The sequence below is a fragment of the Tinamus guttatus genome, unplaced genomic scaffold (genome assembly GCF_059628265.1).
Source record: "Tinamus guttatus ecotype Peru unplaced genomic scaffold, ASM5962826v1 Tinamus_guttatus_pri_ptg000202l, whole genome shotgun sequence".
Taxonomy (NCBI): domain Eukaryota; kingdom Metazoa; phylum Chordata; class Aves; order Tinamiformes; family Tinamidae; genus Tinamus; species Tinamus guttatus.
The window spans coordinates 3,179,197-3,204,286 of NW_028288736.1; the positions used below are offsets into that span (position 1 = coordinate 3,179,197).

The window sequence follows — 25,090 nt, forward strand, 5'->3', positions numbered from 1 at the left end:
CGTTCAAGCACTGCTGACTGAAGTGCCCAAGCAAAGTAGAGGAGAAACAGAGAATATCTTTCTATGAATGTCTGTGGGTATGAGGGTGTATGTTAGCGTGGATGTACATTAGACTGGATGAAATGCAGTTTGCTCTGAGGGCTGCATTCAGCAGCGGACCGGCTCCTTCAACAGAGTAAAGGGAGCCCTTGATTCACCTATCAGTGGAACCTCATCTTTTTTAGATTAATGCTTGTTTACCGAGTGACCAGCTATGGTAAGTTGGTGGCACTGATGCCAAAACCTCGCCATGGTATATGATCTGAATTTCCCCGTTACATGCAAATGCTTTTTTCTGGGACAAATATATTTAGGAGCTCAAGTATTTGAAGGATGTTAACACAGATGACCAACCCAAAATTTACACAATAGGAAACAGAGTATTTTTAGAGAAGATCCAGATGAAATTAATATGGAATGGTGTTAAATGTCATAAAGTTTAATAGGAAGTACACTGGTTGAAAATGGTACTTTATGAATAAATATTCCTCTAAATAGTAGTTTTTCTAAGCTTGCTTTGGAGATATTTGGTTTTAAAAGATTCAAACCTAAGATATTTTCCACTTTTGGAACTCTGTTTTTGACAGAATATTACAGTTCCAGTATTCCTGGAAAAATCAGAACTTAATGAGTGCATTACATTCTTAAGAAACAGTAAAGGGGGGAAAAGAAGGTACTGGAAACTGCAGAATTTAACTGGGTCTAGGTCCTTTTTTTTCTTTCCTTTTTAATCTATCAAAGAAAAAAATGTGTAATATTCAGTATTAGTGATTCTAAGCTGCAGCTTTCACAATTTACTGCAGTTATCAAGGCTATTTGCTTTGTGGACCTGCATTTGCCCTTCTTGCATTCATTTTCTGCCCTTCTTGCTTTCCTCAGCTGAGAAGCAACCTCGGCATCGTTGGTTCCAGCTCCTCTGTCTCTTTGTGGTCCTGTGTTGTTCACTTCAGGCAATCCTAAATGTGGAGAAATCTAAGCTCCCTGGCCTCAGAATTAGACTGCAGCTCATCTCATCTGAGACCTTAGACAGGGGGGCAGTGATTCCCAGCTCACTGAGGTGCTGAAGCTCATCTAACCTGGCCTTGTGTTTACTAGACCACTGCACTTGCTGACCGGGTGCTTTTCAGCAGTAGAAATCGGCAGTTTCAGCAGTGTGGTGCCCTCCTAGCAGACAAGCATTTTCCACCAACATTTTTAAGTGAGTAAAAATACAAATAAATAATCTGAGAATGAAAGAGCCTATTCACCAAACATTGGTAAAGCAACTCCCCAGTAAAAATAAATGTTTGGCAAATGATCTTTCATTTGAAAATTAGATTCAGATTTTTACAAATGGAGAAGGGTGAAGACCTGTGTCAGATGTAGGACAGTGCAATTTGTTTACAAACTGTGTTGCCACGAAGTGGTATACAATGTTCTGCATGTGGAAAAATGCAATCCAGGCAAAAAGTAAACTTTGTTTGTCAGAGGACTTGAAATAAGAGCACTGTGAACTCTTTCCTTCATATATATGTATATATGTATGTATAACGTAGTGTCCCCGTAGTGTTCAGGCCTATGCAATTCAGGACAGAGCTACTTGGCAACATATAGTTTTAAAATTGAAGGTTTCTTGAAGGCTTCTTAAAATTGAAGGAAGATGGGGAAAGCATTATGCACTGATTGCTACGAAGAAAGAAAAACAAGCACAAAAGGAGAATTTCACAAAAGTCAGGTATTCTGTTCCCTGCTTGTCTTTTGTCCTAATGTAGCTGTTAGTGTAAGTGCACTGTTATTGCCTGGGTAGTCTCCTTCCATGAGGAAAAGCATTTGCGTCAGCCATGGAGCTGAACTCATTATAAAGCCTGGTATTTGATTCCAGCACAAAGGAAAAGGACGCATACACAGCATTCCTTTCCATTTGTAAAAACAAGCCTGAAGGATAATGATCTCATTAAAAAGCAGTGGTATCTCTGCCATCTTTTCAAGACACCATGTATATCTGAAAGCTAAATATCTAGGTATTGTTTTTGCTAAAAATAAAAATCAATGTAAACCATATTACTTTGGAAAACCTAACTGTCCCCAAAATGCACTGATTTTGTACCCCTGTATGAATTCTCTGAATTCAAAGGAATAGCTGATTTATAGCACACATACTAAACCCTCCCTAAATCACAGCAAGACAATATTTGTAAGTGCGTGGAATTTATTAAGAGCTAAATCTAATATCTTTGTGCTCTGGTCTAAGGTGAATTTATGTTGCAATAGACTATGTTGCTAATAGACTAAGTAAATGATGAGTCAGACTGTAAAAAATGATTTACGAATTGTGAATAAAGCATTTCTAGCTGTAAAATCATTTAAGTATTATAGCCAGGGAACAAATAATTTTAGCAATGGCACAATAAGGAGCGTATCTATGGCTTTTCTACTGCGATAACTTGCCTTATTTTGCAACTGCCATTTTTTTTTTAATTTATCTATCTTAGAATTGCAGTCATACATATGTGCACACATACCTTCAGTAATGCTAATTGTGGTAGGCGGATTAAATAGGATGGTTATAATTTAGTTTCTGTTTTCTTTGCCTGTAGTCTTTGATTCCCTTTGTTTTTGCAATTTTGCTTGCCCGGAAAAAGGAAAAAAATCATAGAAGACCATATTCCTGAGAAGTTTGATAAATACACTACTCAATTCCTGTTGGGGGGCGGGGAAAGGGAAGAAAACAAAAAGACACCAAACAAGCCTGCCTCACCTACTTCTCCTGTAAGTATTTATCATGCTGGATGTGACACAGCTTAGTCATCATGGATCTGAGCCAGATCTCAATGACCATTTTTGTAAAGTTTTACATTAGCTGGGATTGCCAGTGTGTGTTGTCCTGGTTGTACTCCTCAGCTTTGGGGCCAAATTTTTAGCCATGGCAGCTTGCTTTGCTTGCAGCTGTCTAGCTGGGAGTTGCACTTGGTCAGAATATGAGACCAAGCTGGAAACTGGAGTCAGTGCTTATGCAGAATTCATCCCAATCACCTTCCTGCTTGGTAAGGTTAAGGATGGGGTTGATAAAACAAAGAAATGTCCAGTTACTGTGCAGGGTGAATGTGTTTGTGCAGTATGACATAGGGGATTTTAAAATTAAACCAAGAAGATAGTAATATACATAGTCGTTTGTGTGGTACTGAGAAAATATACATTGGTTTAAGTTATTATTTTAAACTGAATATCCTTCTAGGAGAATCTAAATCCTGTATTTCCCAAAAACATGAATGCAGCAGCATTTGAACACTAAGCGAGAGAGGTTTATCGTGCATATGGTACCTATTTGAATTTTTTAAATGTCTAATTTCTGCTGTGGAAATGGAGGCCAGCTTGAGTTATTTATTGTGGGATGCAGGAGGAAATCACGACCCTTTACAGGGACACTTCAGAATCCCTGCGCCATCCAGCCAGTTTTCTCCTGTCACACCTACTTAAATTTTCAAAAAGAAGCTTTAATGTATTGAGTGTGCCTTGGATCATACTTGTTCCTGAGCACTTATGACAGCTTTCAGAGATTGCTGGTGGCTCCCAGTAGATTGTAATTCTAGAAACAGGAGCCTGATGCTAAGCATCACCACCTGTTCTCCATTATTTTCCTTCAGAAGAAAACAATGCAGGGGTAAGATTACATACTAATGGAAGCCATTTTCACTAAATAGGTACATTTGGTCACATGTAATTTGGTGCATCATAAAAAAAATAAAATAATAATAAAAAAAAAAGTAAGCTGTTTTCAAAAGCAAATAAAATTTAAATGAAGAGTTTCTGAAGTATGTTAACTAAACCCAATTCTTCCATGGCAGGTATATCAATATGAAGCATGTAAGTAAATACAGATTCCTTGTTGGAATAGCAGTGTTTTTAAATTTGATTTGTTGACATATTCTAAAAGACTCTGGACCTCATTCAGCTCTTTGTAAATCCACTGCAGGGCTAGATTTGAACCTTTCTGGTGTTTCTGCTGGAAGTGCTATTTTTTTGCTTAGCTTAGAAAAATACAGGTCTTATCTCTAACAGGTTTTGCTACTGCCTCTCAATAGAAATTTTAAGTGTAACAGTATTTGCAAATCATATAGTTGTATGTTATATTTTGCTATTATTTTTCATACATCAGTACTGTCCTGTTACATCCTTCCTCTATATTCATGTGCATATATCTAAATAAGTGAAGGAATTTGAAAAAACATTATCATCGGTAAATATGCGCCTAGTTTCAAGGTGTGTGTGCAGAGTAGGTGGTAGGGTTTTCAAGCACGATAGCACACGTATGTCACCCTCCCCTGAAATCCCAGGCATGGTAACGTTCATACAGCATCTGTGCAAGATAACGTGACTCGTGCGCAGTAGTGCTTTTTGGAAGAAAGCGTCCCTGGAGACCAGCAGTCCTGTGTATGGATACAGACCAGTCACCAGTGAGGGACCAGAAGCTGGTTCTTAACTTTTCTTGTTGTTGTTTTTGTTGCCATTCCTTTTGCTGATGGTATTCCCAGAACTGTTGGCAGAGGCATTATGCGTTATCCTGCTTATGCTACTTGTTGGTTCTGTGTTGAGAGTCCTCAACTACTTTCTGTAGTACAGTTTCTTGCAAACCCTTAGGTTTTAACCTGCTTAACAAAGTTTTTGGTTTGTTTACTTTTGTTTTGAAACAACACAAATATGAATTCCCTGAATCTTGAAAACAAGACTTTTCCTAAGAGTTGGACCACTGCCTTTCCTGCATGCAGTAAAGATTTTTTGTTTCTTTTTACGCTCACAAATGTGTCTAATGACTTAAATGCGTATACCTTTGGTTAAACTACAAAAGCAGACTTTTTAAGCTTTGGAAGAGCTTCATTTTGGATGTGTAAGGTAGGCTGTTTCACACCATGACTTTGATCTGTGTGGAAATGAGCGGATGTGGTGTTTTGTAATGACTGATATGCGCTCGAGATTTTACCTTGCACACACGGTTTCTGTGGATTTTTTAATAATTTCTCAGAGCTGCTGTGAGATAACTTAAAAGTGAACGTTTCCAACTAATACGGAAGTTTACATTTCGTAATATTTTTACGCTGCAATATATGATCTGCTCCGTAAATCTTTACTTATGTGATAAATCTTTGATGGGTAAATCCATTAAAAATCTGGTGAAATCATAGGTTTACGTGTCACAGTAAGGGCTGCTTGCAGCAGGGGGAGAGATGGAAAGATCGTGTCTTGTAGCCTTTTGATTTCCTAAATAAATAAAACCCTTTGTTCTGATTTTGGCTGGGAAGGTCTCTTTGGTGGCCAGCCACAAAATCTCCATTAATTTGCATCAGGTTTTTCTCCCTTGCAGAGCAGATAAGAGCAGCACTGGCCTGAACATGAGCTCTCTTGCAGAGTGGGAACGTGTACCCCTGCAAGGAGCACGGTACCGATAGCTCCTCTTGTCGCCCCCTAATGAGCCTCTAATGAGCACAGCAATCAAGGAGAGCTACGAACATGGTTCTGCCTAGCAGGTCCTCACTAAAACAACAGTTTGCAGCTTTTCTTTTGAACTTTCTGATATGAAAGATAAGGGTGCTACTGCACGTCTCTAACAAATCTGTAGCATGCCATTATTTTCTACTCAGAAGTGCACGTGTGTGTGTGCGCTTGTTTAAATGAAAGACAGGCTATGACCATATGCACTTTGGAGACTTAGAGATAATTAACTGGAATTTGTTTGTATATGATAAAAAAAAAAAAAAAAAAAAACCACTGTGGTCTAGCCGTAAGTAAAAAGAAACACTGAAAAGAAATAAAGAAAGAAAACTGGATTTGCGTGGCAGAGATAGCAACAGCCTCTAGAAAGAAAGTGGGGAGGCAGATGAAACACTAACTGCACTAAAGTCAATGGTACTTCCCTTTCTCTCTGCCCCAGTGAGGTCAGGATGGGTTTGCATAAGCTGGAAGAGGCACTGAGGCACCTCTGCTTGTTCTGATTTTGTTCCTATGGTCTCTGCTGGGCCACTGCTCTGCAGATAGCTGGGTCTTCCTGGTGTGACACACTGTAGCCAGCACTGCCAACACTGACAGAGTATCCATCATGCTTTGACAGGTTTTATAACCAGGGCTTAAAATAGAGTGAATGATTACGAATAGGGGTTTATAGGAGGACACCACGTGTAAATGACAGGGAATTGGGTCATGTGGGAACTACCCTTGTCATGATGGAGCAAGGCTATCTAGGGCTACTTCATTACTTTCTAGGAAAGCTAGGAAATGTTCTTTCGCCATAATCCCATGGCATGGTCAATGAGTTTAAGGAAACCATGGCTATGGGATTATGGCGGAAGATTATCCATAGTCTAAGAAATATGTATGAATTGTTAAATAGGCTAATAAATTCACACAGAAAATACCATAGGCTCTGTTTTCACGTGCAAGTTTGGAAAGTAGATCTGCATTTTCTTCATACTTGCCTGGTAATGTGGTCACCTTGATTCATTTTTGTTACCTCTCTATAAAGGGGGTAATGGTCAAAGGTACAGAGTCATGTATATTTACTACATCTGACAAGAGGGTGCAGGTTTTGAAGAGGAAAAGAATGATGCAGCTAACTGGGCAGGGGCTGGGAAAAATTGCTTCTACTGTGGAAGTTTTATGTGGCTTTGGCATGGCCAAACTGCTTAATCTCCTCTACCTTGGGACTCTCTTTTTTTGTTTTGTTTTGTTTGAAAACTTCCCCCAAAACCACACAAATCTTTTCTGCCTTTGCTTGGTCTTGTTTATGTAGTCTCTACAGCAGAAGTAGTGATTGTACAGTAATAAAGATGGATGCAACACCTAGATGCTGCCTCGGGACGTGGCGATAGTGCCAGTAGTATCTGCGTGTAGTACCCATTCAGGGAGGGATTGACTGTTGTGCGTGTCCTCTGAGGCACCTAAATGCAAACAATACTTGCTAATGTAGCCTGCAGTCCCCTGGAGAATCTAAGAAATGTAGAATATAAGTTGTCAAGAAGGTAGTGCTGTGTTACCACGGTTCCTGTTTCTCTGGCTTTCCTAGTGAGCATCAGATACGTTTGGACGTATCAGTGAAAACTAGTATCGGGTTGCTGCATCTGGCTTAGCTTCAGAAGGGGAAAAACAGGAATGGGGTAGACAAACAGGCCACCTGCTATAAAATGTGGGTGACCAGTATCAGGAGAAAACAAATCCTTAATGGGTATTTATTCCAAGGGCTGTTACAAAGAAACAGCTCTGAGGCTGATGTTGTGCCACACACGGGGGATTAAACTTTCTAATGACTTACGTTGATTAACATCCAAGACATCCAGGACAAGGAGTAGATTCAGTTAATCCACATAAAGAATATTATTTTTCGCGCAAGGAAAGAGTGCTTGTAAGCACAGGGCCAGAGTATATCTTGAAACATAGCAGGAAAGAGGATAATACAAGTCTCAGCTGTAGAATCAGCTTATTGTAGGGATGGAGAACAGAGTTACAGCTAATTCAGTGTTAACTGCCAGAATCCTAGGTAATTGTATGCTGACAGCTACTCGGATGGGATAATGTTCTTTTTGGCTTCGCCTAGAAACCACACAGGGTTAGTCCTGTCTCTCTGGACATTTTTCTGTTTTCATACTTTACGTATCAAGAGATGACTGTCACATTTTTTTCTGTAGGTGGAGAGAAGAAAATCTCTCATTCTTTCTACTATTTCTATTAGAAATTAGAAGCTCTGGGGAAACCTCCTGTCCCATCCCCGCCGACTCTGTCAGTCTCTCCTGAGCAGCATGGAAAGGGGCCTGCACTGGGTGAGAGGAGGGTGTATCTGGAGTGTGAGCCCTGCTCCAGAGTGAGAGATGGTCTCTCAACCCGTGCAGACTGGAGCAGTCCCCATGAACTTGAGGGGCTGCAGGCTGAAACATTAGCCTGCAGCCACCCTCTCCTTGCCTCCGGACCGCATGTGCTCCGCGTGCTCTTCTGAGAACTGGGGCCTGGGTTTGTTTGAATTAATAGCAAAGTCATTATGCTATGTAAATATGTGAGTGTTCATCTGGTTTTACTCACAAGTTATTCTTGCCTTGCTGTGTTGTTCATGTTTTCTTGTTTGTGCAAAATTAGCTAGGAACGTTTTAAAAGGAAAATGGGTAGGCAGTGTTGAAACCTTGATTGCTGGGCTATTTACCACAGGGCCAAACCGGGTAGGCAGCTCTGTTTAATCGTATAATAAGGGCATGCTGATTTCTTAATGGCACAGTCAGGGTCCCTTCCTTTTCTGTCTTCAGCCTCCTTCAAGTAAAGTGTGATAATTTTCCTTAATAGTCTCGTGTTAAAATCTTGCTTTACTGTCGCTGAGGGATCGGCCAAGCAGAGACTTGCTCTCTGCAGAGGCTGCCAGTGCCCTCCTGGGGCTGCTGAGCCCTTGCCCTGGGGTGGGGGGATAGAGGAGGAGGCATTTTTAATCAGAGGTGACAGTGGTGGTTTCTGATGTGAGAATTAAGCTGAGGATTGAAGGAGGCCTCTAACCAGGTGCTCTTGCACAAGTGACCATCAGGGAGCTCCGCGGCAGTGCTGACGTTCAGTAACAATGCGAGATGGCAGCCAGCCGTGTGCCGAGGTGGAGCGCGGTTCATCCTGCTCAGACACGCTGCATCTGGCCGTCCCCAGCTGACATTAATTCCTGTTTTCAGGGCTATCCTTCAAGAGACAAGCGCCAGAGAAACTGTGTTTTGAAAAATGATGTCTTGTAGGCTGTGTGTGCTGCAAGGCAAAGCGTATACTGTGAAGAATAGCAAGGAGCCCTTTCCAGGATGAGGACTGCAAGCACTGCACAAATTTTTATAACTTGGAAGCGATCTCCATGTGTGAAATTGACGCGCTGTCGCAGGGAGCAAAGGGAGCTTTTTGCACAGACTTCAGTAGGTCAGGGTTTCACCCAGCTGCTTTGCTTTCTCTATATTTTGTGAATGTTGAAGAGCAAAGGAGAATCACTGCTTTGGTGGCTGTGTTACAGAAAGTGAAGCAGTCATCTTTCCTCTCTCGCTGAATGCACCCTTGCAGACACTGCTCCAAATAAAAGCTACCTATTGGAAATCATGATGTGGGGATGTTCGCACCCAGGTGTTAGCGCAGTGACTTAGTGCCCATTCCCAGCAATGTTATTAAACTCCCAACCATGGTGTGTGAGAATCTACCTGTGTTTTAATGCCTGGTGCTTTTGTGTGCCACAGGATCTGCTAGTTGTTTCCATCTGGATAATACTTAGATGAACAAAAAAGACGTACCTCTAGAGTTAACAAATCCAGAGGGAAGACTGTTTTTGGCAACCTACTGTTTATCCATAGCAGTAAATATGCTGATCAAAAAGCCAGAAGCAGCTTACTCTGGAACAGATGATAAATAGCCAATTAGACGCAAAACTCTAAAGCAAAACCATCAGAAAAGGGGTGGGGAAAAGGTAGAGATAAAAGGACAAAAGCAGCCTGCTGAAAAGGCTGCACATAGAACAAAGTGTGTGCTAGCAAACCTCTATTCTTCGAGCAGCCTTTGGTGACGCATTCAAAAATGACATAAAATCAAGACCTAGAGGCTTCCTGTCAGGTTGATTTAGTGCTATATTGTTGACTTCAAAGATTACCTAACGCTGTTTTGAAGCTCTCTGTTGTAATGCTGCTGCTGATAGATCACCAGGCAACATCAATCATAGGTGGTGAGGCAAAGCCTATAAAATTGGGGGGGTCAAAATGACTGTTCCCCCAAACTTTTGAGCTTTCATTGACAATGTCTTTTTTCAGGTGTAAGTTTAATGGAGCAAGAAGTCTACTTCAAAATTGAGGTTGCTGTTTGCAGTGCAAGAGGCTCCCGGTCTCTCCAAGCATTGAAAAGGAAGGCCTGCCATGTAATGGCATGGCCATGATGTAAAGAAGGGGCACCTGTGTAAGCTGAATGTGCCCAGCGCAGGAAACACACTGTTTCCTTTGGAATGGCAGGATGATTCAGCATGGTGATGCCAGCATGAATCTAAGGTTGATACCTTGCCAGATAGGCATGATGTAAAGTAAAGACCACCTATAGTGGTGCTACCTGGGAAGCTCTGCTCTATGTGCCGTGTCCTGGGCATGGTCTTGTGCCAGTCTGTGGTATAAGCAATACATGACTGCCTGTATTTGGGGCACAGTGTGCTGGCCTCTGAGTCATTTGGAAAAACATAGTTAATTCTGGGTTTTACCCAGATGGGGATGTAGAGAGAATTAACCTGAACTATCTTGTAAAGTGCATTAAGTGCCTTATTCCTGTGAGTGAGCAGTTCATAGCTGCTATAAAATGCGCTAAATTAAGACTAATTTAATTCAAATGTAACTGCATGGGAGTGTAATTGATTCACTTTAAATTTACATGACTTCAGCTTGCAGTCTTTCAGATGGGCTTCTCCAAGTGTCTTCCAGAAGCCAAGTCCTGTTCAAATGATTGCCCTTTACCCGCTTCCAACAGGGCACAAAGCAGAGGTGGCTCTGCAAGAAAAGGAGATGAATTTAAGCTACCGAATAGGAGGAGATGGAGTTGTGCTGGAAACCTGGAAGGCTGGTCAAAGATGCTCAGCGTGACCAGGAGATCACGGAGAGTACCTGGCTTCACGCGTAGCCGCTGCTGCTCTGGTAGTTATTTTATGGCATTTGATTCTCTCTCTTGTCCCAGACCCTTTGAGTACGGGAGCCCAGAGCAAGGCTATGTCATTTGGAGGATGGAGAGCTGTTTTTCACACCATTTTTGTTAGGACATGGAAAGCCTCAGTCGGCACCCACCTTCTTCCTGCAGGCTGCCGGTTCAGAGGGACGCCCGACAAGATTGTTTTTTTGATGGTTAAGATCTGAGTTTTCTTTGGCTCTAGCAAACCATGAAAGCTGGACTACTGCATGTTTTAAAAACGTCCTTCCCCTGGTGGTCTCGCAGTGGATCGAGTATTACTTTCAAGCACGAGTATTTATTGTCTTAATAATGTGGGCTTCTGGGGCCATTAGCTGTGCGGTGCAGGGGAATGTTCTTTGGAGGTTACCGTATCCACAATGTAGCGCTATGCGAGTCTGACCTCATGAACAGCAGTGCTGTTTCAATTCGAAGAGCTAAAAATAAGTCATTGCTGGAAGAAAGTGCCCGTGCCTAGGCTAGTGGCAGAAAGTGATGCTTCCTGCTCCGAGTCTGGCAGAGAAGTGGGGTCAGAGATGCTGTATTATTTTAATGAGGAGGAGGCTCAGTAAGAAAAACCAAATTGCGAAGCTCGACACGGCGACTGAACGGAGACAGTCTGCTCTGCTGCAAGCACGGCGTGGTCTGTGCCACAGCAGTCGCTGGGAGCTGAGGCTTCCTGGCGAGAAGAGGCTGACACAGAGGCCGCGTCTGGAGCTGTCTGGGAGCACAGCAGGGTTTCCTCTGTGGGATAAATGAGCTAGGGCTCATTTCTGCGTGCGCAGTGAGAGCCCTTACTATCATCCAAGCCTGTGCAGAGCTAAGAATAGAATAAAGCAACATCAGCAAAGTGCTGTGGGAAAACTGCGTTGCTCCAGATGGCTCCTGATAAGCTCTTTTCTCATCTGAGATTAAAAACAAAATAGTAGTAAATGATGGCCGTTTCCCACTGACATCTTATTTTGCATGCTTATTTAGGAGCTAAAAGAAAGCTAGGCAAAGTGTGTAAATCAGCCATGGATTTGTCTGAAAACATCTGGGAAACTAAGAATTGGCCAAAGCTTTCCAGAAAAAAATAGTATCATTAAGAGTTAAAGAAAAAAAAAAAAAAAAAACCCTTTTCAGTTTTTCCTTCTTGCTTGCTTTGTTTTGCCTAATTCATGTAGTACTGAATGAAGGGCAGCAGTCTGTGTCCTGCAGGATTGCATTAGGGCTTCTCATTGAGCTTCAAAGAGAGGATCTTCATCCCATCTCCGAAAGCGGTGAGGGGGACAAATCCCAGGTGTGATCTAGCTCTGCTGGCCACGTGTCACATGCAGCTGCCCTGTCACCTGGCTCTGCTAAAGACCAAAGTAATTTTGAGGTCGCAGCTCACAGTTGGGCCCAACGGAGGAGTTAGAAAATGACTTGCATTCTTGGTAATTATTCTTGATATTGGGCTTTTTGAGTAAAGCATATGTTTGCATTTCCTAATTCGCTGGCATGCTTTTACTTCGGATTAACTAATTCTACAGAGAGAGAAAAGCAAAAACAGACCTGGCACCCCTGTGGCTATTTCTTATGTTTGCTTTATGGGAACCAAGTTCTTGCTTAGAAAGATAGATCGGTTCCTTTGCACTGACACCACTAGGCTGTTGAGAGGACGTCCCCTTGGTGTGAGTACTCGGTGTAAGCCAGCTCTGAGCAGGAGAGCCTGAGCACACGACACAGCCTACAATGGCGCAGTTTCAGGTATAAGTTTCAGCTTTGCAATACAAAATATGCTTTTAAGGCAGTAAAGAAGGCAGGAATAAGCGCAGACCTGTTAATTCTCTTTTATGTGAAGACTTGCTTTTAGGTAGTCTCTTCTGATCTTTATACAAATTACTGCTGGATCTGCTGGCCATCCAGGCACTAATCTGGACGCTGTGTTGTTAATACTTTCTCTTTTTGGGTGCAGGGACCTTGTGCGAAGCCAATCAAATAGGGTTTGATGTCCAGTTTCTCTCACTCACAGGTAGGGATTGTGAACTTTATCAACTTCTCAATCGCTAAGAGATTGGTAGTAAAGTCTGGAGTCATCAGAGCAACTGAGCTAGTGGCCAAGACTGCCTGACACAGCTCAGGTAAAAATGCCAGTTTCTGTTCTTTCTGCTTTTCTCTGGCACAGTTAGCTAGTACAGTGTGGAGCTGCTTCCATGTAAAATCAAATGAGACCTCATCCCCTCTGCAAATGAAAGCTGGCTGAGACACTGGCTGAGGGTATTTCTTCCTGTCTGCATTGTTTTCCTTGAGTATTTTAGATAAATGCTCTTGTATAAATTCAGGAAAACCAGGAATGGTGATTCATATTCTGTTTCTGTCTGTCTCACTCTCCGGAGAAGTTAACATTTATGTGCTTCTGTGACTTGTCTAGTAAAGGTTATCCTTGATGGTGGTCTGGGAACACCATGGCATCAAATGCCCAATGCTTGTTTAAATTTTTAGTTTGAATCTTCCAATGTTGCATAAAATCAAATATATTTTTGTTGTGCATTTTTGGGCCGTCACTTTCCACAGTTTGGAATGACTGGAGAGAAAAGCACTCAGCAAATAAAGCTGGAATTGGGAATCCAATCTGCAAATGCAGCTCACTGTCACAGGTAAATCTGTTTTTCTCCATGCTACTAGTGACCTGATGGCCTGTCATGTGGGGGGTGAAAAAAATTAAATAAGATTGTACCTTCAGGGAGTGCTACATATTTTATCTCCATTTCATCTGTTTTCCCATAATATCAAAGCTGTGTTTAGTGGATAGAGATTTACGATCAGACAAAGATACGCAGAGCCGAAGAATGTGAGAGGATGATTTGCCTTGTAGAGCTGGCTATTGTTGCTGGGGAAGTAGAGGCTGGTTTACAGCTTGCTTTTTCCCTCTCCATCTGGGACTGATTTGTATCTCTATGATGCATGTAGGAAATGTTCCTGGCCTTTTTCTAAACCTAAAGACTGTGTTTTAGGCACTCGGTAGTGCAGGATTTTCTGAACACCTGAAGTCGGGCAAAGCCCATTGCTACAAAATGCAGCCTTGTCTTGTGTACTGTGTGGGTATCGTACATTTTTATATGCATGTCGTCTTTTTCCTGTAATTTAATAATAGGCATATATAGATTGGTTCAGCTGCTGTTCACATCAGGACATTGTGTATGCATTTTCCCCTTCTGTTAGTTGAAGCTATATACATACTAACCTTTTATTTCTTTGTTTATTCTCCTTCTGTTTTATTACTGAATACTGTGCAGAGATAAAATTACTTTGCTGGAGGTGGGAGTTATCTCACTAAATAGCTTGTGGCTCAGATAGGTGGCAGGACATATACATACATTTTTGCTTCAAGCTGTGATTGATAACTAGGGTGTCAGGTATTTGCAAGAGGCATTTCACATAGCTGTCATCTTCTAGGGTTTCATATGGATTGGCCCGTTCTCCATGGGACAAACTGATCAGTGGATGTGCTGCAGTCATTTGTAGCTGAATGTTTTGGCTTGTTTTTTGCATTTCAAAGAGTATCCACATCTCTATTTGGGATGTGGACTCGAGTAGGATTTAGAGGCTGGGTTGTGTCCCTTCCCTTGCTGATATTTAATGTCAAAAAGTTTTTTGCTATTTTTACCATTTTTAAAGGCAGAGGTGAGCGTTGGTGATTACATGCGTGTCTTAAGGACCTTTAAAATATTGCTCAGTCTAAAAAGACAAAAGTAAAATGGGTCTTGCGTATGGTATGAGAGCATTCATTACCACCATTCAGGATCAGGGATCTCTTCTTGGTAGTTTTTTGTGGGACTGAAAGAAAACTGCAAATAGGCTTCTTGCTGACATGTTGCAGGTGTATACCACATGCCCACACTGGAAAAAAGATGCGGTTGTGAAGGTCTTGATGACAGACAAGGGTCTAAAAGGCCTTCATCTCCAGGTTTAGGTAGTTCATCTGCTTTTTATTTGCATTTCCCCTTCCTTAGAAGCATTAAGAATTTTCCAAACACGATATAACTTTGTACCAGTCTATAAAAACTATATAAAGTCCTTTTCTCCGCTGTAAGGTACCTCATTGAGTGAGGTTCCATTTAAGCCAGAGAAAACTTACCCACCAGGACCTTTGTAATTTTGAAGTAACTTTTGACAAAGAAAACACCTGATGAAATCACTTGGAGAACAGCATGGTCCCCCCTGCAACTAAAGGTATTAGAGAAACTTGATGTTTTTTCTTATCAGGTCTCTTGTTTCTTCTGCCAGGCTCAACATATTGGCTCAAAAAGAGAAAAAAGAGGAAAAAAAAAGAAGTTCTTCATCTAAAACAATATTTTTCACAAAAATTCTCAACTCTCAGTATTTTGTTTCTGAGGACAATATACTCAAGGCTTGATTTTTAAGATATTACAAAAGTAATCATTCTAAATCGAAAAATCAGTCAGTTGAGCTTTTGTTTGTGGTAGGCAAATGATTTTAAGAGTCATTTTGAACACAGTGAAAGCAATGCTTTGATTCATTAAAATTGCTGGATAAAATTAGTTGAGAAAGTGTAAACATCATTTTCCAGAAAGTGCTCCAAATTTATTTTCATCTTTTTATCTAAACAAATTCTCCAAATATAATTTTGAGGAATGGAAAAAATCTATGATTAATTTAATAGGCACTAAAATTAGATGCAGACAGGGAAAATAGTTGTAACCGTGTGGGAACTGGCAAAAGGATGCTGCAGTGCAGCGGTGTCACGATGTCACTTCAAACCATCGTGTTTTTTTTTTTTTTTTTTTTTTGTCTTTAGTGAACTTCTCTGACTCTCTCCTTAAAGTTGGTTTTCCTGTAGGATAATACTGGTTTTGATTAATATAGGAGAACTGTACATGTGTGTCTTTGCAGGGAGCTAAATATGCAACAGAGTTTGTGCTGTACAGTGTACTCAGTGCTACATGTCATGAGAATGTTGTTTAGCAGGTCGCAAATGATGCTAAAGCCAAAAGTGAAAAATGTGTGCAGTGCTGATCAGTGAGGCTTGTTTGCTTTCAAAGAGCCCAGCTGCTGTGAGTCAGGAGGGAGCAGAGTAATCGCAAAGGAGGGAGTGCCACTAGGGTAAAATGTTCACTCTGTGAAACCAAGGCATTTGACAGCTCGCAAGGAAAACTGTGCCTCAAATGTAGGCACTAGCTAATACAGAGTGTGTTTCGGTACTTTTGTGGACTGAGAAGTTTTCTGCCTCCATTTGTTCTTCACTTCATACTTTTAAGCTCTTGTCTGTGAATCAGGGGGCCTGCATATCTTGGAGCCCACAAAAATACAAGGTCTCTTGTACCAAAATATATTTGAGGCAAGGAAAGATAAAACCACAAGAGAGCTGACTGTCTCCATCTCCCTGATTCTTGAGGCTGATAAAGCTTTCAGTGACTTATGTAGCCCAAGGGCTGCTCTGTGGCATCAAAGCTGGCTCTGATGTGCTGTGAGGCACCCCTGTCTGCGTCTCCTGGCCCTGGTGAATCATATCACGCCAGTAGGTTTCCTAGAAATGTGCTGTGTACAAGGGACTGCCTCACTGCAAACCTCTCCTTTTACCCACCAGGTCTATCCTTGCACCAATGATAAAGAATGTGAAGTTGGGCGATACTGTCACAGTCCTCACCAAGCAACATCTGCGTGCATGCTGTGCAGGAGGAGGAAGAGGCGTTGCCACAGAGATGGCATGTGCTGCCCTGGGAATCGCTGCAACAACGGTATTTCTGCCCTTTTCTCATCTTTTTCTCCCTAAACTGAGCATTCTAATTACTACTGGAAATAGTTATTTCTCTGAATTTTCTTAGGAAATTCAGTCATATTTGCATGACTGTACTCTTTTTCTAAACAAAGATTTAAAAAAGTTCAAATACTGAATACAGTGTTAGCTGTATGTGTCACTTGTCCTGACTTCTTTTTTGGCGGGGGAATTGAAAAGATCCTGGATGATCTTAATATTATGTTATACTCCTAGAATAAGATAAAGAAAGCCTGGCTTTCGAAACTGTATAGGAAAACAGTCTAATCTGTGACTCTGTTAGTCTAAGATTTAATGACTCCATGAACTACTGAAACCACTCCTTGAGGGTTTAAACTTATGTCTGTGTTCCTATGCTGTGTACAGACATATCATGTAGAGACTGGTGTGAGCCCTCTCAAAAGCAGGCACCAGCTGCTTAGACCTTAAAGCAGCGTGATCTGAGGAGAAGCAGTGATGGTGAAGTTGCATGCCTGGGATCAGTGACTGACCTGCAATTAGAAATAAGAGGTCCTCACATTTTCAGGGTTCCCATCCTCATCCAAGTGTATCTTTCAGCTGCTTTTCCTCTTGTTCAAAGCTGTGAGTGACCGACTTTTCCTTGCAGGTATTTGCATACCAGTGACTGAAAGCATCCTTACACCTCACATCCCTGCTCTGGAAGGGCCACGCAACAAGAAGAACGGTCACTACACTAGCAAGGATTTGGGATGGCAAAATTTAGAGAGGCCGCAGTCCAAGCTGTCACACATTAAAGGTAGGATCACATTTGCAGTATGATGTTTTATTCCTTCATATTAGGAAGCCAAATACACCAGCACCAGCACGAAACAGGTATGAAACAGATAATTTCAAGGGAATTTAGGGAGGTTTTTGAATGGCCTTGCCTATGAATCTGTCTTGAAAGTTCAGAGCATGGCTCAAAACTGGTTTAACATCTGCTAAGAATTTCTGTTCTTGAACTAGCGTTTGCTTTCTTTTTGGTATTAGACATGGAGCTAAAATTTATTCTTCAGTTGTTCAAAACTACACCCATCTTCCTCTTTCAACAATAATGCAGTTAAGCACTTCCCATTTTACTTACAAAGCTGTAGCTGAAATTCTCCTTATTAAGTCTTATGGCAGGTCTTCTCAAGTGCTCTCTTGAACCTTGCTCAGTTCATCTCTTCCATTTATTTCCATCTTCCAAGCAGCTACAGGTGGCCATGTCAGCTCCCATTTCTTGCATCGCTGCATTGAATCTGTGCAATCTCTCTTCCCCACAAGCTAAAATAGTTTTTTTTCTTTTTTAGGACATGAAGGAGACCCCTGTCTACGGTCATCAGATTGTATTGAGGGACACTGCTGTGCTCGCCATTTCTGGACCAAAATTTGCAAGCCTGTATTGCATCAGGGAGAGGTATGCACCAAGCAGCGCAAGAAAGGCTCCCATGGACTGGAGATTTTCCAACGATGTGACTGTGCTAAAGGGCTGTCTTGCAAAGTATGGAAGGATGCAACCTCCTCTTCTAAATCAAGACTTCACGTGTGTCAGAAAATCTGAATGAGGTTTGGGAAGATACTGTTAAGTAACTGTGGTTTTAGGTATGGTGGGAAATGAGGACTGCAAATGAAAACAGAATACTAAAGCAACTATTAGGTAGCAGTAGAAATCACACCCAATGCGTTTAATTCTGAGCCTGGGGTAAGCGCAGCTGAAGTCTTCCCATTGTGCAGCTCTTCTGTAAATAATATCAGCAGTTTGTGAGAAATGCTAGTGTGCAAACAAGTACAGTGGAAATTAGTGCCACTTACCCTTCTGTCTTGTCCCAGGATGTTCCGGGGTTCAGTGTTAGGGCTAAAGTGGATTTCCAGTACGGTAATGACTGCTCAATAGATTGTATACATTGCAGCACTGTATTCCCAAGTGAAGCAGTGCTTGCCAGGAAGATTTGTCTGTCAACACATTATTGATTACTAAAGTATTACACATTGCAGGTGAGAGAGATGGAAATAACAGTTACTGTGAATGTCCACACACCCTTGTTACTGGGGGCTGATGCTTCAGCAACAGCGCACTCCTGCAGGACAAGAGTGCTGCATTTTGCAGACCCTCACGGAAGAAATGAAAAGTTGCAATCTCCTGATTGCAAGCGAACGGCAGTTTCTCCAATTAGAAGCATTTAAGCAGGGTTTTGTACCTATACATAGAAGACTGAAATGCTTTATGTAGTTCAATGTCATAGTATGGCACTTAATCACTTGTATTTGTCTCTGTTTATTGCTAGCATATATTGGCTTGAACAGATGAAGCAAATATGTGCAGGCTGAATCCAGAATTATATACAGGCAGTTGCTCATTAGTCCTAAATATACTTTCTTTGTCAAAACATAGTTGCATTATAGTTATTTCCAAAATACATAGCGGAGTGTTGATGGTATTTGAAGAGCTGTAGAGTTGCGCTACTGTTGCTGTTATAACAAATGATGTAGGCACCTCTTGGGGGTTTGGCCTGTCCTGCTAACTCAAAAGTTTTACCTTCTAATGGCAGTAATGGGCTAACGTTTGCTGATAGTTCAAAACACGGCTGCACTTCACAGAAGCATTTTTGTTGCTTAGAGACAGCAAAGGTGGTGTTGGCTCTTGCGAGCAGCTTCTGTCCTGCAGAAAAGGACACAAGAAGATGGTACAACTGCAAACAACTCAGTATAAAGATCCTGTGATGCTGCAGTGTGCCACCCTCCAGCATGTATCCAACCTGAACTTGATCTATCCTAAGCCTGGGCTATTTGGCCAGGGATGATGGAATTACGTTGACTATGATACAGCTAACGAATCTACACTGTTTGTGTTCCGATTCAAGAAAAAAAAAAAAAAAAGACAATCTCCATCCCTTGACTTCTCGCAGTCCTTTACATTGTTCTTGTTTTACTTATTTGCAAGTACTCCTTTGTGTAGAGATTGGTAAAGAGATTGATATTTCTTCAAAGAAGTCTTACTCTGTAACTGACCTCCTGCTAGGCTGTAATTACCCATTTATAATTACGCATTTTCATGTTTTGTAATACAAGAGACTTTTCTGTTGAATCAGTTGCATGCAGCTAGGTACAGCAGTAAGTAGTCATAAGGCCATATCACTGTACTTGACATACCTTTTCCCACTGATACACTTTTCCATCATTGTTTGTTTTAAAACTATAGATTATATATATGCAACTCCGCAGCAGGAATAAGGCTCAGAAAGAGCATAACTCAAGATACTTTAAAAAAATCAAGCGCAGGAGTCAACTGTGCAAGCATTTAGTTACCCTGATACAGGATGTACTCAGCCAAGGAGTTCCACTGCCCTGGCTGCAACTGCGCGTGCAAGTCAGTGCTACCCAGTGGGAGCAGGAGGCGGGTGAGGGGTGCAGAAACTGGCTCTCAGCAATTTTTAGCTCTTCCTATCCTCAGCCTTACCTGCCTTTTCCTCTCACAAAGCTTAGTTAGTTGAGATAATTTATTTACAGGAAATGTTTAACAAGATGTATTTTCTTATAGAGATATTTCCTACAAAAAGCTTTGTAGCAGAATATATTTGCAGCCTGTTGACTTTAATGCAGAAAAATGTATAATAAGATTAAATATATTAAATGTCCTTTCTTATTCCTCCCTAAATATTTGATCCATATTTCTTACCTGCTGCTTAAGAATAAGTTTTTCCCCGAAAGGATATGCATGTCTGTGGTGGGGGGGTATCTTTCGCTGTACGGGTAAAAGCGTATGATCATACTTGTGTTTCAAAGAGCTATGTAAGCAGAGGTTTGGTAAAAATGCATGAAGCCCACCTCAAAATCTCTGTCATTTCTACAAGGCTGACTTAAGTAGCAACTATGCATCTCTTGGGAGAATTCACAGGTAAGGTTTCAGGAGTAAGTTCTGAAAATAGCACATCCAGATCCATAATGTTCAGTCTAGTAACTTAAATAAGAAAGGGATTTGGACACATTCCCTGGATACACAACACTGAGCAAAGCTAGTATTTAAAGTGCATGGCATTTTGTTACATATTACAGCATACAAATGCATTGCTGCAACTGGTATAACTCGTGATGTTGAAATGGCCGGTAAAATCCACCCTGATGCCAGGAAGCAATCCATACGGCAAACTGAACCTATTACCACTAAAAATTACTAATAAGAACAGCCGGATTCTGATCCCAGTGAAACCCATGCAGATCTCAGTGAATATTGCAAAATAGTGCCTGTGGTTATTGAGCAAGGGTCTGTGTGTTTGTTGCCTGTTTCTGGGAAGCTTTTGCCCAGCAGATGTGTATAGTTGGAGAAGGGGACTGTCTCCCCTTAGCACAAGGCCTGGTACAAAATGGAAAAGTTTGGCTACTGTTATTTACAATATTTGCGGAGCAGTTCTTTGAAAATTGCAACACTTCTAAGTTTAAGACACAGTTGTGAACACTTCAGCAGGGCTTGACGCTGCCAAAGCCTTCGGAGATTTAATCTGGGAAAAAAATCCTATGTGCACAGACAGATCTTTACACACCACAAATACTAAGCCATGTATCTGGACTGAACAGCATGCAAGCAGTTCACAAGGCTGGAGCTTGGTTATACGGACACCAGTCAGTGAATATTTTGGAGAAATATACATCAGTTTGGGAATAGTTGAAGGCAAACAACAGCTAAAAGTTGAGGATAACTAGTTTTACTCCGTGCTTTATTCATTGTGACATTTCAGAAATGTACTGTCATTGCAAAAATGCTAATGGCAATTGCTAAGCAATCAAAATACTCTGGCTATTAACTTAGAATAGGCTCAGGATTGCAACACCTCCTTGGAAATACTTATCACCTTTCATAAAAATAATGGCTTTCTACTCTATAACAGCATATATTTGCTTTACAATATATATGGATGTCAATCTATTACTATAGTATTTGCTTTGCCCTGTTTGTTGTTTGCTATCTAGAATATTTATGATTTAAAACATTTTTAATGAAAGCAATTAAACAGATCTATGCCCTTACTTGTATAATTACACTTTCTACAGCCCGCATCTAGTACCTGACACCTAACACACAGTTCACTGAAATCCCTTCTGCTGCATTTTCTGGCTTTGCTGCTCTGTCTCAAGGCAAAAACTATGAATGTTCTTGGGCAGAAAGTGGGAGGTAAGAGGCATCCCTAAACTGTTCCTTGTAGCAACACACCAACTCTCTCTGCTTTAGCTTGAGACCTGTATTGACCTCCAACTGAAAATTCAAATTTACCAAAGAAAATCTAGGTTCTTTCAAGGTTTCTTCAGTCTTTCCTTCAGTTTTGGGAAAGCTATTTTAAATTAAAAAAAAAAAAAAAAAAAAAAAAAAAAAAAAAAAACAACGAGATACATACAAGGACAAAAGCAACAGAAATATGGCTCTGGAGTGGATGATTTCAAGGCTCTTGCATATATATACATATAGTTTCTTACCTGGCTCACCCATGTGATGGGTGGTGCCTTTCAGAGCTGCAGTAGACAAAGACCATGTTAGTGCTTAGGTGTGTGCTTCCTCATTTAAAGTGTTAGACATGCCAACTCCCCCAAGTTCAGCAGAGCTCCTGCACCTTTGGATGGCTCCCCAAAAGGAGGAGGCCTGAACAAGCACTTCTGGATGTGCAAAAAGAAAACCTGAAAATAAAAAAGTTCAGTGATAAGTCTATGCCCCCACCCTGACAAAAGCACACATTTTACTGTTTTCTATGTGTGTGTATATATATGTATATACACACACACATGTATAATATAGCTATGCAATGTATACACAGTGAGCCTCCAGCTCAGGCCTAGGGATCCCTCTGGAAGAGCACAGAGAAGGGAGAGCAGTGGGGAGGTAGGGGCAGCTGCACAGAGCTGGTACTGGAAGCACCCCGACCTTGCTGCATGCGCAGCCTTGGATGGAGCGCACTGCAGCCTTGCTGATTCTGGCAGCTCCCTGTCTTTTTTTGGAACTCCTCCTTGTTATAACAGGAGCATCAATTACTTATTTAAAAATATCTGTTGCCAAAAAACTTTTTTGTTTGTTTTTGTTTTTTACAGTGCCAGCTTGCAGCTTAATTTAGGGGTGGCTCCTTGCAAGCCAGCCTCCCGAGGCAAAGGACATCATCTGTTGAGGAAACCAATATTTTAGACAGCATGGGCAAAAATGGCTTTTTTTCTTTTTAGGAAAAAAAGCCATTTAAGAATAGAGATACAAATATTAGCCTTTGAGTCTGTGGCAAAACTCATACTGTTGTAATTCCCCCTGCTCCTCCCAAAACTGGGCAAAGAGTAGGCAGCAAATCAGGAAAGACTTCCTGTTGTGGCCTGTGTATCCCGGTTTGTTTAGTCCTGAGAAACTATTCCTCATTTCTGAGACTATGTAGATTATTCACCAACAGTGACCCCTTAGTTTGCACAAGGACTTTTTAAATAACAGATAATGTGTGAACTTTTTTAAAAAAATCAATTACTGGTCATCCAAGAATTCAATAGAGTTGCAGCACCAGTGCTCACAGATACTTTTTTTTTTTTTTTAGTGAAATTTTAATGGCACAGTAAAAAATAAATTTAAATATGCTCACGCACATATTAAAAAAAATGAACAACATGGTTCTGGAAGCGATTTACCAAGTATTTTGGTTTGTGTCATGTTCATGACTCCAGTAACTATACAAAGCTTTACAAACATCCACCTCAAAAATGAGGTATAGTAGGACCTCAGTATATTGTAACCCATGGATTTGTCAGATTATTTCAATTTCTTTAAAGCCCTGGACTTCTAGCATAGTCAGATGTGGAAATGCTAAATACCATCTTCACAGTCCTTCCAACCTGCCAATGGAGCAGGATTTTTAGAACAGGAATTCCTGTTACAGAGCCTGTTTTCATGAAATTTGTAACTCAAAAACCTACATTCAAAAAGTTCCAGAATTTCCTATTTATCCAAATACCATCTTTCAAACATTTTGCAATTCATTTACTAAAAAAAAAATCTCTTGTAGGAAAGCAGCACTATAAAACTGTGGTTAAGTACCATATTACACACTGCACAGAGCTGTGCATCTTCAGAAAGCAAAGAAGCTAAAGGACATTTCCCTCCAAGCTTTAACACTAGGCGATAAAATTAATCAATGCCTGAGTGCAACCATCACACTTCTCTTGTTTTGATGCCGCCTCTCTTAATGGTTCAAAATAAACAAAAAAAAACATAAACACCTTTAATACAACTCAACTCAATACTCAAGTGACACCAAGACTATAAAATTGTCATCGGGGTACTCATTTTACTGCCATATACCTTTCAGCAATTACAGTAACAGAATCTCACCACATATGTTCTATGATAATTATTTCTTGAAAGTAGTTAGAAGCAGGCAGTTCTCATCATAAGACCATAAATCCAAGCTTGTGGTCATGTAATTTCTGTTCTGAGGATCATCATCATTGGTGAAACCACTTGGTTGAATAAGCAAACAGGAAGCTGTTCAAATTAAGAAAGCTTGCTTTATATGCAAACACATTTTAACAAAAGACTGATTTTAAATTGCTTCTTACCATTCATAACCATCATCTTCCCTTGTATTCTCTTCCTATCGCTGAGCAAAGTGTTCATTTATGACAGATAATCCTGTAGCTACTGAGCCCCTCAGCTGGACAAGGCAAGTGTCATCACAGTAATTTTACAGGTCCTTGAAACAACATAGGAAGATGTTTTTCATCCAGGGTAGTTCAAATCTAATTTATTTACATGCTTAGCTTATCAAGTCACTTCCCTGCCCCTCCCCCCCCCCATTTTTAATAGTTCAGACATTTTAATCAACATAATGGGAGAAAATGTGGAAGAAAGTAGTACTGATTAGTTGTTGCTATTAAATTTAGCAGACTAACTGTCAGGGGAATGCAAAATGAACTTAGAAACAAATTGATATAAATATTAAAATTCATGTTTGGTTGAATATAATCTGAATATTTTGTAAAATACCTGTATGAAATACAAATATTTTGGGTACATACAGCCTGATTCTCTTAAGAAAATAAGTCCTGTAGAGATCAGTTGCAATGACTGAGGCGCAGACCTTTTGTAATGTTGTCAGAAGTTCTACATCACCATGTAGCACAGGACACCTCTCCTGAAAACAATAAGAGCTAAATTAGAAAATCACATTAAAGATAAGGACATTAGAACTTGCAGAGGATGCCTACTCTGTATTTTAGAATGAAAACTATAGTGAAGATGATGATTAAGGGCTGTAAAATATTGGGAGGCTGAGAAAAGGTAATCTAATTTAAGAAGTTATGAGTTCTTAATATAGGATATCATGTTACACCTGTGCACAACACTGCTATATTTCACCCCACTTTAAACAGCAATAAACATTTTTTTTTAAAGCATCCCTTGTGCATGAACTCAAAATAGTATTTTCCTCAAAGCCATCTCAATTTGGGAGAGGATTCTTCCAAAGTCCTCACACTTGACATCATAGTGTTTACTGCAGAAACTCTATCTGCTGTTCGTGTTGTACGAAAAATGGATGGCTTCAGTATACTGGGACCACAAGCTGTTCCTAAGGCAATGCAGTGATTTAAATTCCATTTCCCAGACAGACAAGGCAGAGCAGTAGATGGATCTTCCCAGTC

At 40.8% G+C, this 25,090-nt stretch overlaps 1 protein-coding gene across 1 annotated transcript in view; it reads left to right on the top strand.

Moving 5' to 3' along the window:
* Positions 1–18,096, top strand: part of DKK2 (dickkopf Wnt signaling pathway inhibitor 2) — a 31,259-nt gene extending 13,163 nt beyond the window's left edge. Inside the window, exons 2-4 of the mRNA XM_010226098.2 lie at positions 16,268–16,418; positions 17,064–17,213; positions 17,749–18,096. Of these exons, the coding sequence (XP_010224400.1) occupies positions 16,268–16,418; positions 17,064–17,213; positions 17,749–17,999 (552 nt within the window). The 3' untranslated portion in view covers positions 18,000–18,096. The remainder of the gene's footprint in view (positions 1–16,267; positions 16,419–17,063; positions 17,214–17,748) is intronic.
* The last annotated feature ends 6,994 nt before the right edge of the window (positions 18,097–25,090 follow it).